A 17648-nucleotide genomic window follows, 5' to 3' on the forward strand; every position below is an offset into this window, starting at 1 on the left:
GAAATTCATCATGGATTCAGTTCGGTAGGAGCTATCTTTTTTCCAAACTCTCAAATTCAAACAGCGATATTTCTTGAGAATTCCGAGCAACAATGCTTGATTGTTACGAATTTAGTGATGGTTCTAATAGTTGGCGGCCCTGGTTGAAGTTGAGAAATTCCTGCAGGTTATTTCTCGAATCAAGTCAGCTGTACAATTAATTGACAGCTGCCGCAGCCTGCTTCACAGCTGTTATTATTTTTCTGGTTCCAAAATCAGAGCAAAGAAAGTTGGTTTCTTTGAGTATTGAGAATATTCCATTAATAAACATAATAAACTAGAAGAGTGAATCACAGAGCTACACAGCTAGTGTTAATAATGTTGCCATTGGCACAGTGTCCCTTTTCATCCAGTGAAAAAAAGTTTTAGATGATTCAATTGAAACTTGCAAAATTTGGTGGAATACTGACATCGAACAAGTACTTCCAATACAGTGAGATAGTTAGTTACAATGACGTCTGTCGACTCCGGTGTTGAAACTGGAAACGATTCTAATGACAGTTCCGTTACCCATGAGAATAACATCACTGCAAACAGCAACACTACTGCAGTGGCTGTTACAGCAAGTATTAATAACACTAACAATGGAAATCTCAGTGGCACAGACGTTGGTTCTTCGAGACCCTTAGGGATACCCATTACCTCGATTTGTCCCAGCCTAACTGGTCTCTCCGATGAGCAGGGCGCATCTCTTCCTAGCACATCTGGACGTCTAGTTTTGAATCCTCATGCTGAGCCACCGAAGGTAACTTTGATAATCACATGAGAACTTTTAGTATTTGAAATCATCGAGCCAACTTTTTAATCATTTCGAACTTTTTGTCTTATTGTTTCTTCAATCTATTCATGGCACTGAAAATTACACATGTTAGTTTCTTTCTTTTGTCTAGTAATTAGATTTATAAGCTATAAATCAAAAAAATTTCAGCTTCTGGCATGGTTCCGTGTCCCAAGTATAGAACTGTGGAGACATGATGACGAGACGAGTAATCACCTAGCAAAGAGCTTAAAAATGCGTGGGTATTCTTTCTACATTATCTATAAAAAAGCTTTTTGACAAGTGTTTGAAAATTATAATAACTAGTGATAAGCTCCACTGTTATATTCATGCTAAATTCTCAATAGAAAATGCATCCTAGTTCTCCAATTTAAGCACAATGAGAAATAGAGCATACATTTTGCAGCCAAGCATTCACTGTGCTGTAGTTGATAAACAGTATAACAATCTATGCTACAGGATCAGCAATGCGGAAAAAAATCAGACTATATGACCCACCGGGTAGCTACAGACACAGAAGATGTTGGCTACCTCCCCTTGAAGGGCCTCTGAATGAACGAAAAATGAGACTTGCCGCTGCCACAAATAACATTGAAATGATCAGTCGGATACTTGCGAACGGAGTGTCCCCTAATAATCGCGACGACCAGGGGAGATCACCGCTACATATAGCAGCCTCCAGGTTAGTGGAATCGATTTAAAGAGATTTGGAAAGTGATTCTGATAAGCAATCTTAAATTCAACGCTGTGTCGCTGGACTCCTCAGTTATTAGAACGACTTTTTGCACTTTCCAGGGGTTACACAGAAGTAGTTCGTCTGTTATTGGAGCATGGGGCAGATCCAAACCAGCGTGATTGTTTGGGAAATACACCCTTACACTTGGCGGTTGTGACGAGTAAGATAGCAGTAGTAACTCTTTTGTTAAAAGCAGGTACAGACGTTCTGTCATTGGACCAGCACGGGCATAATCCACTCCAATTAGCGCAAACGAAATTGAAATTGTTGCAGAATTATGAATGTTCAGATATGAATAGAGTCAAAGAAGAGGTGCATAACGTTATCGGAATGCTTTTAGCTTATCTACAGAGGCAAAAAGACGCCCGAGAACAAGTTGAAGCTTTAAGCACCTTTTGCTCGCGCTTATCTCTTTCTAACACTTCCGACCAGATTCAGGGTGATGTTAGAGACTTATTGGCTAACATAGACTCGCTTAGTCTAGCCAGTTAGGTTTATCACAACGTGAATATAATAACGTGGAATCAAACAAGGTCTTATCGATAAGGATCTACGTGAGTTTATTGTTATTAATATTATAACGGTTGAGACTGTCAGATGAAATTAAAATGCCGTCGATGCTAAATGTGATCAAATAAACTATTATATCGACTTTTAGTTAGTCCAAGTTATTGTCCATGGACCTGAGATTTATGGTTGAAGTCTTGGAAAGGAGAAAAAAAATTGGATTGATCAGAAAGTTATGTATGAGTTTGAAAGAATTATTGTAGCGACGGCAAGATTGCTGGCCAACTAGATTATATGGATTTAAAATTTATAATTTAGGATACTTTTTACTGCCAATACTTAATTGGTGGCAAATTTTTCAACGTATCAAATAATTGATGCAAAATAATCATCACTTTTTTTCAATATAACACTATTCAACAAAAATTGATAACGTTTTAGGATTTGCCATCTCAGGCGAGAGACCCGACTGAATTTCTGTAAATTGTTGTACAAACTGATACACAATTCTAGGTGAGAAAAAATAGAAATGGATGAGAATAATTCACAATGTTGAACTCAAAATAAGGAGTAACGAGGATAGAAATATAGATAGAAAATCATATAATCCAGCACAATCATGTATGTTTTTGGATTAAATTTCAAATCGGTTAAGAGTCCAAAAATCACTATGTGAACTACTCCCATGTGGTTAGTGCTAACTTTTGTTATCGAATACTTCGTGCCCTTGCTGCTTTTCAACCGCAAATATTTTTTCCCTACCTATCCGATGCTTTGAATTCACCAATGTCGGTCTAATTTACAGTGTAGTGTAAAGTGATAAGTCTTCAATTTTACTTGTTGGGGAAAAACACCTAGGAGGACATAATTTTTATGAAATGGTCAAAGGTTTTTAGACTTACCGCAGCTATTTGTTGTAACATGTGTAGTTCTATCATAAAATTAATTAACCCTTCACCCCGCATTGTTTAAAAGTGAACAATGATGCAGATCGCAGCGGAACGAAGGGTTAAAATGTTGATCAACAATTTTTAAAATAATCAACTGGGACGCCTAGCTACCGTTCATTGATTTATTCTATTTGAAGATTGTTTTTTTTTGCAGCATAGAATGTTCATAGAAAAACTTAAGGTTTCTGCTCATTTCATAGGGTGATATGTACTATAATATCTTGTCCTACAAACACGTCATTGTATGTATAATGATCCTAAATATCGTAATTATCATCACTATACACTACCATTATTATAACATATTAATATGAATAAAAATATTATTATCTTATCTAAACGAGAATCCAAACTTTTGCTCAAAAACTCACCACATCGTTCAGAGTTGTCTTCAGCTAGTCCAGAAGCTTTGTAAGCACAATTATTCTCCAGCATCTTTGAATTACGGGTTGGGAATGGTGTGTAGAAAATTCATTGATAGTGGTCACTTGTAATGAGTTTTCTCACATTTTTATTAACATTTCTCAAATAGTTGAATTAATTTGTTATTTGACACCGTTGGTCGTTGAAATTCCAGCAGTCTAACTTTACTAAACAGCAGACTATCACCATCAAACATCTTTTCTCTTTTGTTTGTTTTTTTTTTTCGTTTTTATTTCCAACGTTTTGACCACTCATATTCCTGACGTTAAGTATAATATCGCTTCAGTACGTTGTTTAGGTTGGCACAAAATTACCATCATTATCAACATTTCACTTACGTATTACAATAACCTTTCAGCACCTAATTACACGATTGTTACATATGTATTTACAATAAAAACTAGCAGACTATGCATTTCATGGTACGATAATTTAAATCAACGATTTTTTCCGCTTTTTGATTATTCATAATTAAAATGCGAAGTTCACTTTCAATATTGCCGCTTTGTTTGTTTTCACATTTATACAAATACATAAAATTATAGCATGGAAGCAATTCTTGTTTATAATATCCCAATGAAATAAAAATAAATAATACCGATCAACACAACAACCACATAACAGTTTAGTATTATTATAATTTTTGTATAGTATGTTAAATTACGCGAAAATCTAGGATTGAGCATATCGTGAATATTTAGTAATAGTTATAGCTACGGGGAGCTGCATACTTTATCTGTTTCAATAAGAAATTTATTTATAAAATCCTATAATAACAAAGAAATTTGTATATACTTCAAACGTATGTTCAGTTTTTATATGTTTAAAAATGTAAATTCATGCAACAACATTTCGATTTGTTCATCCGCATGAGGTAAATATCTACTCGATCGCTTCATCATTGAAGTAAATTGATAGGAATAATTCGCTTGGGGCGTTCTATGTTATTGTTCTTAATGTTATTAACCTCGTAGTTGGAACACCTTTTGAATGATTGTTAATACATAAATAATGATCTGATACTCTAACTATCGGGCCTAGAAACTGACCACTGCATTTGAAACGACACTACAGCGGATCATCGGGCTATAACGGCCCGTCATTATTTTGATCATCTTTGAATAATACTCGATAAATGCTACCATAGATTTTACGACTTCATACTTAGCTAGAACAACTGTTCTTGGAATAATTATTGATAGCTATAATAATAATAATAATAATAATAGAAAACTATGCTGATGCATATTATAATAAAAGCTTTGAAAGCAGGAACGATTTTTCAATAGAAATTCTAAGCCAATGGTTTTTGCTACTTTGGAATGGCAGCGGAGTAATTGTATAATACAAACCTGAATCAACGATTATGGTCACCCATAATCTAGTTAAATAACCGAATTTCTCAAAACTTTCACAACTCTCAGTTGAATAATTGTAACATAATTCAACAAGTAAAGTACAGTTATTCACATTTTTTAAACCAGTCTTTGAGAAATTGACCGGCGTTGTATTTACATCTCCTGAGAACTAAAGTCACTATCCCTATTCAAATTTTGGGATAGCATCGACTAGAAAATTCTCAAAATTTAACTCTCATAAATAATCGAATATCTCTCAAGTTTTTAAACGACTCTAAAGCCTAGGCTGTGATTCCGTAGTTATTTTGATTCAATTCGCAGAAAATCGATTTTTCATACAATTAGCTGCTCTGAGATAATCAGTATCACAATCAACATAATCATCAGGTGCTCATGACATTTGCTAATGACGGAAACACCTCTGCCTGAAGTGGGCCATAATCTACAGCTTCTCCATCGACAGTTAAAATGCCAACAAATCCCTCAGCTGGTTCAATTCGAAAAGCTGTTACTGGAATCATTTCTACTCCGGGACACGAGAGGTGAGAACCGTTGCTTAAGCCTAACAAAAACTGAAAGAGAAGGAATGTATTGTTGGTACGAAATGGAAATAGAGGTAGCGCAATAAATACATCTAGATGAAAAAAAATAAAGCATGTTACCTGCAGAAGGTGACCCCTCGTTATACCTGCTCTGATAATCAGTAGCCAGATTATACCATCAGCTAATTTTGCACGAGGTGCAAAGAGGAAATCTTGACCAAGGTGTGACTGGTATGATGCATGGACCATTATGAACTCACCTACAAATTGAACACATTGTAAAGCTAATAATAATACCTTACATGAGTTGCCATCTCATCAGATCCTGAATTAGGCTTAGTAGTATGGTGTAAAAAGTTAGGAGAGCAATAACTGATTCATTACAAGCATTTCGATATTGGGATACAAACCTTCAATCTGAGTCCACGAAGAAGGAAGTGCGGCAGTTAACGCTGGTAAGGTCGACGCAGGGCCATACATAATACGAGTTTCTCCTGGATTGCCTCGGCCTGAAAACATACACGAACAAATAATTCGAATTTTTATTCAGATAATATTCAGGGAATGTACTTAGTCGCAGACGATATTCAATAATTCAAGAGAATTTTTAGGAAAAAGAAGAAATACCCAAGTCAGTTCCCTGAGAATCATTCAGACTTTGATAGCTGGAGACTCCGCCAGCACTGTAATACGTCGATCTCCTAGAAGTAGCAGAGTAGAAGCTGTCCAGCCTTCGCCTGCTCGGATTTTCAGTTTCCAGTGCCATGTTGTCCATTATGACGTCTTCTTCGCTACCTCCAATGCCCGATAACTTCCGCTGACCAGTACTGAGCTGATCGTTGTCTATTGCATCGTGAAAGCTCCTCGATTCGGAAAGACTTCTGTACCTAAAAATCGATTGTCAATGGTCAATTGTTGTTGTAAAGGTAGGAGTAAAAAGATAACTTCCAAAGATACTCTAAATATTATTACCGGTCAAGATCTTCCCCATAGCTTTTGGAGTGTGCAATTTTTTCAGTTGCATTAGCCTGTCGCTCTTTTTGAAAGCTGTTGTCACCATTACTTTCATTTTCTTTGGCAAATAATTTCTCACAGGGTAGATAAGAGACTTTTCCCTTGTAAGTTCGGAGTCCAATGAGTCTCGCGACACTCCAAATCGTGAATCTTTGACCACCGATAGCTCGGAGACGTTCGCTCTCGATATCAATATCCGATATCAAACCCCAACCCACCGAAAGGAATGAGAACATAATCTGAGGTCAAAAATATAGTCATAATTGTTAGTCATCGTTGACATGTGAAAGAAAATTTCATTTTGCACAACCCATTAAGAAAACTCACCTGGTTTCTCGTCTCTACGCGCACCAGATCCATCGGAGTTCTTCTGCACTTGACCACTGCCAATGTACTGATCAGCATCGGATTTAGATCAAATGGTTCCCTATAACGAGTATCCCGACGATAAGAAAAGTTGTACTTTTAGTGAGGGTTTCAGAATAGTATTCGATAAATTTAGAAACTGTCTGCACGAAAATCGGATTCAAATTTTCGTGCGGACAATATCATCACACAGGATTCCATGCGGATGAATCTGAGATAAATCATTCGAACAGTTTCTAAGACTAAATCACCAATCATAGGGATTTGAAAAAAATAAAATTATTACTCACTGATTGGCATGAGCAATTGATTTGGCCAGTCCATTTCCCGATCCACAAGGAATAATACCAAGTGGTAATTGTTGTACCGCTCTCTCCCAATCTGGTCTTTCGAAAAGCCCGTTCACAACTTCGAAAACTATGCCATCTCCACCGACCATGAGTAGACCACTCCACTGATAAATGTTCTTCGACTTGACAAAATCCCTGGCGTAATTTGGGTACTTCGTTATATGGATATCGTAGGACCTTTCGGCTTCTGATAAAATTGGGTGAATTCTGCGTTGAAAAGTTTCCCTCGCTCTTCCTGGTCCAGATTTTGGATTGAGAAGGACCAAGAGCTTGCGATCTTCTCCGGGACACGCTGAGAAAAAAAGATGAAAATATCGGTTCTTATTGGTTTTATATTGGTTGAAACATTTTTTGTAATGCTCTGGTAATTCCACGTGAAAACAAGTTCGACAAGTTCCTAGGTGAAGTTTTTTCGAAATTTTGGTGTTAAGCAATTGAAACATACGTCGCTCTGGACAATCCTTGTGATCCGATTTGCATTCGATGACCTACACACAATGTTTTATACCGCGAAAACTTTATCCGACCCTGAGCCATTTTTCAACAGGTCACGCAATCTAATTGTCTGATGGACTGAAAAGTGAAACTCGAGAGAACTCTTCCAAGGAGAAAAACTGTTTTCAGAATGGTTGGAATTGTATTATTACGCTATCAAAACGGTCGGAATTTCGACGGTCGGTCACAGTTTTTTTTTTCCTTCCAAGTGATGTGTTGTACAAAACTCTCAAAGGTATTCAAGGAGATAACATCATTGCTTTTCAATAAATAGTTTAAATAGTTTAAAAAAGTTTCTAGACTCAATTAAGAATGTTTTAAAAATTCATGAATTTTCAAAACATCCTTCGTATTTTCAGAATAATATGTTGTTCTCCAACAAAAGCGTAATTTATTTTTCACTTTACATAAATTAAAACTTAATACACACGCTACTAATTGTGGAAGGAACAAAAGCTTCGTAAAGAGCCTTGAAAAATCGTATATTTGCAGCTCTTTGAATTTAGAAAACGTTCAAACTGAAAAATGAAAGAGTCTCATCAAGCGCATTTTTTCATTCGTGATAAACGAATTGAATTTTCAAGAGTTCATCTGTTTGTCTCCAATTATTATTCTATTAACTTATCGTACTATGTTGTTTTACTTTCCTCTTTATTGTCACGATTATCTCACGTGGAGGATAATAATCCTTTTCTAAAAATATGAACAAGATATCAAAACTCTATGATTTACTGTAAAGGAAATTAAGAAAGCAACGTAACAAAAAAAAAAGGAAGATTAGAAAAAACTGCTGATATTAGGCTGATGATATTACAGATACAAGATAGCTCCTATCTCATAAAATTTGATATTGATAAGGTATTTACAGACGTAAAATGTAAAGGCCACCAATAAACAACACTTCTAAGCAACGGATTCGATCTGTAAAATACAAATATAGTGGCTCAAGTAATATTGCAGGTTTTCTAGAGAACTATTACTGATTTTGAAAACTTGCAAAACCGAAATAAATCTCTTGCCGCACGTCAACAATCTTTTAAACGTTGTTGAATAGATAAGATTGAAGTGAAAAAAGATCAAAATGTGTCGTAAAAGTGATGTATCCGGTAGCTACATTATTAGCTTGCGTAATAAGTAAATATATTTGCAATTATAACAAGCTTTTTCTGTTTTAAAAACTGTTTGCGGAAGTCATACGCATGGGGAATTCAATTTATCAAGTTGAAAATCGTCCAATATGGATAATTTTGTAGATTTTTTCAATCTGCTTTCCGGGAAATTAGTAGAATTCGATCATTGCCAAATATAATATTTGCAACGATGGGTATTTCAAATAATATACCTCGTCTCCTAATTTATGGTCTAATTTGACGCTGAAATTGTTTAACAAAAGTTTTATTCGTCAGAAAAAAAGTAAATCCTCCGAAAACTGCGGAGTCTTGGTTTTTCATAATTCGCTTCCGGTTCGAAAGGGCTATTCAAATCTCATTTACAAAACTACTGAACTACTTTCACTTTATGGTGACCGCGGCGAGAAAGAATTATTTACAAAAATAGAAAAGGGACGCGGTTATATATACCGTCTAGGTGTGGAATGCAGAAAAAATATACCATTACATGTATCTGCGTTCAATCATACGATTGCGATGCATACCGGCAATTTCAAAGTTTACGACCCATACAAAATTATCGGAGATACGTAATGCGAATCGTTCGAATCGTTCGGTATCCGATCGGCCGCAACAAGTGTAATAATAATTACCTGAAAATACGTATATGAACTCGATTGATGTATATAATGTTGCATGTATAATAAGGAAATGGCAATATATCTCAAGGAAATGTTTTCCTTGTTCTGTTGTTTCAATACCTAATAACAACGATCGAATGAATCGTAAGCAAATTGCGACACTGTACGTATGTTTCATACGTATACATATAAGTTCAACGTATGTAATCAACATTTATACGAATTTACTCAACAAATTCGGATTCCTGAGATCAGAACGTATCGGGAAACATTCGAAAAAAATGTAGATTTTTGACTCAAAAATCGAAAAAAATCAAAGATACAAAGAATCCCTTCCGATAGGTGAGTATAGGTATGTAAAATGCCTGTACTTATTCGTGTTTTATAACGCTGGTTGAAAGTTCTAATCCCGAAAACCCCTCGGCATATTCAATTACATTGCTATACGCCTCATACCTATCTACTCACGTGTTAATAACATAGGTGTCATAACTATACATACATAGATATACAGGTACAAAAAAGTCGAAAGATATCGCTTAACTATACGTGACTCTAACTCCTAACAATTATTATCAGCGTTGTTATTATACTATATGCACGTGCATGGAATTTTTGCGTTGGAAAACAATTTGAAAGATTATATTGTTCCTCGACTTATATTTGTTTCTTTCGAGTTTTCATTTTCAAATATTCATAATTTCAAAACAGTGAATGATTATGACATTAGAAAAGTTGCTGGAACACGCAAGACTCGCCCTGAAGCTTTCTTTGGTTTCTCACTATCTTAATTATCTCGATTAATCCCCCTCAAGATTGTGACCCAACATACGTCCAGCCATTTCCAAACAGTTTGACCGATCGATTTAAAATTCCACACCAAAGGTCGCCTCGCATGTGATCATAGAGGGTCAACGACTCGATAAAATTTGACGAAACTTTTCAAATAATTGATTCTGCAGTATTCTGGCATCGAGGGTTCGAGTATATTACTTTTTCAGTACGTCGTTATATCGGGTAAACTTTCGGTAAGACCATGGCATAAAATTTACGAATTTTATCACACAAAAATCTGCTAATTATGCACTTCAAAGCTGTTTTATCCCTGAATTTCAATCTTTTAATGCTCAAATTACTCCGCATCATGCGCATACAACTTTATCGATGCATACGTGAGATTTGTAAGGTAACATAAAAGTGGCGTGCCACGATCCCGTAAAATCCCTCGCGGACATCCTTTCTGTTATGACTCGACTATATTACAGTCGTCATTACAGTGCTACGGCATGTCTATATAATCAAAGAAAATAACGTAACATCCTCTTACGCAAATAAACAATATACTACATGCTACATGGTACCATGAAGTTTGTCATTTGCTTCAGGCGAGAATTTTTTTCAGCTGCAACGGATTATCCCAAAATGAGAATGAACCGATTAGAATATGAAAAAGAAACATGATCGCTCAAGCTCTTTGTATATTGATCACGTTGTTTTCCATCCGATCAATCAATTAAAATTAGCAATCCATTCAATTCCTGATATGGTTTTCTAACGTTAAAATATACATAAAATATACCGCGGTGTATTACCTTCGCCTTCGGAGTAAGTAATTAAATTTATGATTGATCACATCATTCCAGTAATAATGTGTTAGTTTCTTTGTCATTTATTGGCAATGGGGTATATGATTTCAGATTACTTATTCCATCGTTCCAATCTCTTGTTTTTGAAAAATACAATCAGTTTTCGTGATTTCTAAAAATACTTGGACCTAATCAAGCATACCTAATATATCCGGGATGCAATGCTAATTATTATTTCATCTTTCTGAATAAAATATAAAATGAAAGGAGAAAATGAATGCAAATGAATGCGTATTCATTATCTGACGTCAGTGTTGAATGAGAAAAAAATACAACAACAAAAAATCATGTTAATCATTCAACATTTCATCGACGAACTTTGGATTTGGAACAAAAAAAATTTTGATAATAAAACCCAATGGCAACAATTAAGTGCAGCGATTAAAATTTGTTCAAACCGCAAATTGTATTCATTTTAGATACGGATAACTAGATGAAAAAAGAATCGTACTTTCGAACTCATAACTTTCAATATGCATATTATATTATATCGCGTGACTGAAACTGATCCTAACGGCCATTATTACATCGTACGTTGTACCTACAAGAGTTGAGGTACGACGGTTTCAACACGATCAGTGTTTACTTATTGTTAGAACAAGAAACACTATCGCAATGAAAAGAAAACTTTGATTACGAACATTGTACGAAACTTATTGGTACTACACATTAGTTGATGATCATTAGTGGCAATATTGTACCTGCGCATTGTTTTCGAAATAATGATTTTGGGGAAAAATTTTCATCATGACATATTAGACAAATGGGCACAATGAAAACGAGGGGAAAAAGAAACGAGAAGAAAACGAAAACGCGCCTAAGGACGTGTGAAAAGCAACGACCCTTAGAACTATGCTAGATTTTTACCAGAATTCTTGCCCACACTTACAGCCAGCTGTTGGCTGCAGCAAGAATTCCGACCAACTAGTGGTGTCAAGTGTTATTCTTCTTGAAGTTTTTCAGAAATGCTGTGTGAGCCGAGCTCCTCGTCAACATCCTATGTATACAGCGAGCGATCTACATCCACCGTATTAAATTGTTGAGGTTGCCAAAAAATAAGTAAAGAATCAATTAGGTCCCTCCAACAAACTACCCGCTAGACTCGATAGCTTGTTGATCACCAATCCATCGGAATTGGAAGCATCTTCGTAGAACATTTTTAAATTTGCGGATGACTACTTTTTTTCACTCTGACTTCCCAATTTAATTTCTGTTTGCGAAGTCCGCGATAAAATTTTTTTTAATTAGACCACCGTGAGGAACTTAACATGATGTACCGCAACCCTTATTACCTTCGCTCTCTCTTTCCCTCGCTTTCTACTTCTCTCTACTCAGTTGCAAAAATTGCAATGATACTCCGGCTGTACATGTATATGTATATGAATGAGTATGTAGGTAGATACATGAATGCACATCCTCGTGTACATATACATATACTTAGGTACCTACATTTTACCTTCGCGTAACAAGGTCATTGACCTGGTTATTCCGTACGTGTGTACGTGTACATCGTACGTCATATGTACGGATGGGTACATATGTATTCATACATATAAGTAGTGGAATAAAATACCCCCCATGTATTGCCATATAGCCATTTAGGTACAACTAGCTGCATCGATTTTACTGGACTGAGTTCAGTTGAATTGTGGTGCATTTGTGCATCAACTAGGAGCACACCGCATCGTACCATTGAATGAAATTCCCGAACTTAAATTTTCCAAAAATACAGCCCCAATCCACCTATGTGATTACATAGACGTACAATTTGTACATAGTAGATGACGATTTTTTGCCGAATTAATAATTTGGCATCAGAATAAAATTATCAACAAGTAGACAATTGAACCGTTTGGTGAACCTTGAATAGTCCGTATAAGATTGAATTGTATATTGTTTTCACTAAGCCCACGTTGCGACAAATTGAAGGCACATGGTCTTATATTTTATCACAAGTGGTTCACTTGACGTCGAATTGTTGGCACTGAGTTCAACGAGTATAACATGGAATATGGTGTCTATTTGCGACCGTGTGAACTGTAAGACCCGACATTACGTGAGAATATTAACAGCCTACATCTTTGGCTGTAGTTGTTCCTGTTATGTGGCAATTAGAATATTATACGATCACCCGTTTTACGAAACAGCAGCTGTGAATGAACGGTGAACATTTTCGCGTGTCAAATCTTTGCAACTATCCTTATGTGTAAATTGCATGTTTCGAATGCAGTGTGAATAATTGACTCACGGGGATACAACATGAATATTGGATGTTGAAAAGTTCACGAGCTGACAAGTTGTAGTGTTTACTGAAAGTCTATTCAATAACACATTCAGACTGAAGAAATTATGTATCTCTTTCGATTAAGTTACGTCGTTGTTTCTCGCGTCGCACGCAACTTTCAAAACAGGATCTACCGGCTATAAAATGCTTTGATATTATACTTCTCGATTCCTAATTGCCTTTCGTTTTTCCATATTAGATTATACATGTATTCCGAAACCACGTGTACGCACACCTTTCACCGAAGATTTCCAGTTAATATCGCCTGCAACATGTTTGCAATTCCGTCTACTTCTGAATAAGACGGAAATTTTCCATACGTTAAAAACAAATTACCAGGTCTTTAGATACAATAAACTCTGCCGAGGTTTAGTCAATACACTTCATCGCAAATGATCGTGACCACATTTCGTCTCCCAGCTGCATCCCATCCATCCAATTAGCTTTGGATTGTTTTCGAAGAAACTCCTTTCGGTCAATCAGTCGTTGAATTCTGACCTCTGGTAAAATGCTGACCGAAAAATTTTCAGTCAGTTGATGAATTGTTAACCCCTGGTAGCCAATTCTACATATACTTATTGTATATAAAACACATCGAAGCTGGTCATGAAGCTTGCGCACTAAAAGCAAGATGACCAACGATTACAGCAGTTGATTTGAGGGGCCTCGAAGGTTTTCGATATAAATTAGTTCATCTACAAGGGTTAAATTATATCTATGATCAGATCATTAGTAATACTTGCCGGTACAATCTTTGACAAGACGCAACGAATAAATAAAAACAATATTATTTACAAATTCAAGTGGGATAGTTGCATCGACGTGGTGTGCATAATCTCTTGTTTTTGAAAAAGTCCGTAAAAAATGAAACTAAAAATTGTACACACATGTACGTTATGCGATTGAAACGACCTTTGCGGATGAATTATCGTCAATGAGCAAACACTGCAGCGTCCCGGCGAAGCAGGTATCGTGCCTCGGATTCAAGCTGACACGAATAATTCATTGCAGGACTTGTTGAACGGTTTTTTTTTCTAGAAAAAATCCTACCAAACCAGTTTTATTTAGTGTAATTCGGTTTAGGAACTTTTGAATCACGTCGCGATTCGTCATACACCGCACCGTGATGGGGAAATTGTTCTACTATAAGCAGCCTGCCTATTTCAAACAACAAACTGCTCGCAAGTTATACATGCATCCATACATGGAAGTACAATATGTATGTATGTTCTATAAGATTGTAACCAATTGATAAGGAGTTTCTAATATCTTCTCACGACCATATCGTTCGCGTGCAGTGGGTCAGTTGACCCGTACATTATGCAATTGGAGAAGAAATATCGACTGCAGAATTTGCGACGAATTTGCGAAGGTCAGGTCAGATCATGTGATTTCATGACGCTTTTGATTCTACCGAAAAACATAACTTATTATTGATGCAGTTGTGACTTGGACACGCGTTAATGTTGCTCGACATTTTTTCTGTACCGCAACTATCATCACGTACAGGGTAGCAGCAAATCTGTATCATTTCGAACAAACATTTCGTGTTTCCTTACCATTTACTCAATAGTTTTCTTCGTTCATTACTAGCGGTATTTCCGCTTCCCATTTCGGAATTGAAACATTGCGTATTCTTACGCTCCGAGAACGACATCGGGAAAAAAGGATGACTAATTGTAAGTACACAATTGTTTAGAGAAACCTTGGAACAAGTTGGTTCCATTATGGGAAACGTGACGTGGGTGGTACAGGTGCAGTTTTCCAGCAGGTCGTCAAGTATCAGATGTTCAATATTTATGTATCAGGATTGAATGGTAAGAAAGAGTTCACTCTTTCAGACAAATTTGAAGAGCCTCTTAGGACGTCCATACTTTATTTGCCTACCTCATCCCACAATTATTACGTCAATCAACCCGCGGTAGCTTGGAGAGATGTCATATTTAATCTCTCTTGGCCGAACAATTTTACCGTTTGTTAAATTATCTCGGTGAATTGCAAATCTGTTGGAATACCCCAGTGCATAAATAATAATTAAATTTTCAGGATCAACGGTCATCACATTATTCAGCTTCGTTACTTTTTTTGCTAGCGACATTCAAGGAGCTGTAAAAAGCAACGAAGAAGTACGCATGGGCATGGTAAAAATTCACACATTGTTCATCGTGAATCTTTTTATAGACGTGGAGATGCGATCTCGATATTTTTCCATCATTCCTATTGAGCGAAAATTTGAAAAATGGTTCGCAATTTTTGATTCAGGTCCCGCGTGATACTTGGCATTTCGGTCTCATCAAGGTCGATTGGACCTTAATTTGGACATTGGGAAGAAAGGAAAACAAACCAAAATATATTATCAGCAATCTCACCGCTGAGAATCGAATCCAGATTCCCGTGGCTGGGGCTAAGCAGCATTTTTGGAACTGGCAACTTGGCGATGAGACATTTGATAGCGAGTCGCCACCTGCTAGCTTCCCTGAAATTATCTTCGTATCTATCAAAGCTCCGGAATCGTAGTGTAAGGGTGCTTCTCTCCCTCTTCCTCGTGCCCTTAACTCTGGCTGACTTCTTCAACGGATAAGCGTAAATGTAGAGATAAGCAGATGTGTCGAACTCATCAAAGGGTTGAATGTTCTCATTAGATTCGACCGCTCTTAGTTGGTTCCTGGATGCCCCAGGATGACAAACGCACGAGCCAGCGTTGCGTTTTTTTGAACGCATGCATCTGCATCCTATGATATCGGCTAGAGCGATTGTTTCTGTTTTTGTACAACCATTGCTTTCTTTCTGAAGACTCAGGCCTTTTTCTGACAATTTGACCCGGTAAAATGTGTTTTTCTTGGAGGTTATGTAAAATGTTTCTTCGAGCACGGCATCCCCGTGAATTTGAGTGTCCACCTCCATCGCGAAAATGAAAACAGACGTAATACAACAACAATAACGTGGAAAAAATGATGCACTGTTAGTTTGTCGATTTCTTGTTCCAAATGTTCTTCAACTTCTTATCAGGCACTGTGATCAATTAATGATCTTGTTTCGAAGCTCACCGATATCGAGATGGAATTATTCATGATTCTGTATCGTGGTATAATCGTATGATTGGTTTTTCAACGGTTTTAAACTTCAACAATATAACTCACAATAATTAGAATATTCGATCGATAGTTCACAATCTTTCATTCATCCATTTACTGCACGTCTTATATTGATGATTTATTTATTATTGTGAGCGAAATTACACCGCAGATGTTTCTTTGCACTATGAGATATTCACGTTCTATTGAAGGTTCTTTCACTTTTCATCAGATCAGTAGATGATTAAGCCGACAGAAATTTCCAGTACATAAATTTATGACTTATTTGAGTTAATTTTCAGTGAATTTCATTCATCAACAAAACAAGTATTTTCAGAAAATATCTTTCTACATAAATCTTTCCTAAAGAGATGAAAATGTAAATGGAGTTTCATTGCCAAAATTTTACCGGTGATAATGCGGATAATGCTGGTTAATTCACCGCTAACCCCTGATCTGTTTAGCCAAATTTAACTAGACCTTATTATCTGATGACCAGTTTGTCAATTATCAGTGATCGCGTGCGACACCGGACGTTATTATACACCTTACGACGTCTCGCGTCAGGCGTTTACTGAATCACTGATTCTCCTCTCTTCGATATCGAGGCTCAAACACCTCGGCTTTATAACCTGGCCACGTTACGCCACTCGCGCTTTGCTTCTCTGGCGATGAATGTAGTTGTCACACTAATACCCTCGTTGCCCACTTGTGCATGTGAATCGTATGAAAAAACCATGTTTCACATTTTTACTGTCATCATCCAGGACGTTTAATTTATCCTTAGTATTCCCTCTTGCCCTGGTTACAATAGGTTACTCTCTTTGCTCAGTCTGGTAGGCAGTAGCCGAATACCAAATACCATTCCCTGGATCAGCAGGCTCAATTTGAGCCTGAATCCTGCGCGGCATGTAACGTTTTTTAGATATCTATTGCGTTGACCCATCCGATTCAAGAGACACATGCATTGAACACGCCTTGAAGCATACTTCCTGCATTAACGAATAGAATTTTATCATCTTCATGGATAAGACAGGGTGAAATCATAGGGTAAAATAGTAAAATACACTGTCGACAAGTGGTACCTCTTTCGTTTGCAGGTAAGAAGATGCAATTGAGATGGATAGAGCCCTCTAATCTGATCGCTTTGAACTTCTCATACCTCGACGATGCGCTAATGGTAAAAAAGTAATGATTTCCACGCTACTTTGGGTATTTAAGAAAAATGTATTACTGTAAGTTTCATCAAATATGAACTCGCTTGTTGATATCTCAAAAATTTGCTTATTTTCAGTCTGTATATGTGAACCGTTACAATTTTGACCGGAAGTGAGCT

At 36.6% G+C, this 17648-nt stretch overlaps 2 protein-coding genes across 2 annotated transcripts; one reads left to right on the plus strand and one right to left on the minus strand.

Annotated features, from left to right (window-relative positions):
- Window positions 1-183: 183 nt before the first annotated feature.
- LOC105687814 (ankyrin repeat domain-containing protein 54-like) lies at window positions 184-3344 on the plus strand. Its single transcript, XM_012403707.3, has 4 exons — window positions 184-784; window positions 968-1055; window positions 1277-1499; window positions 1613-3344. Exons 1-4 carry the CDS (start codon window positions 491-493, stop codon window positions 2043-2045), a joined length of 1038 nt encoding a protein of 345 aa, XP_012259130.1. The 5' UTR covers window positions 184-490; the 3' UTR covers window positions 2046-3344.
- A 160-nt stretch (window positions 3345-3504) lies between these two features.
- Window positions 3505-17396, minus strand: LOC105687813 (sphingosine kinase 1-like). The gene is made up of 8 exons (XM_012403706.3): window positions 15608-17396; window positions 7004-7355; window positions 6675-6774; window positions 6306-6586; window positions 5961-6220; window positions 5744-5842; window positions 5454-5593; window positions 3505-5363 (listed from the first exon to the last, which is right to left on the minus strand). Exons 1-8 carry the CDS (start codon window positions 16140-16142, stop codon window positions 5175-5177), a joined length of 1956 nt encoding a protein of 651 aa, XP_012259129.2. The 5' UTR covers window positions 16143-17396; the 3' UTR covers window positions 3505-5174.
- Between the last annotated feature and the right edge of the window lie 252 nt (window positions 17397-17648).

The sequence above is a fragment of the Athalia rosae genome, chromosome 2 (assembly GCF_917208135.1).
Source record: "Athalia rosae chromosome 2, iyAthRosa1.1, whole genome shotgun sequence".
Taxonomy (NCBI): domain Eukaryota; kingdom Metazoa; phylum Arthropoda; class Insecta; order Hymenoptera; family Athaliidae; genus Athalia; species Athalia rosae.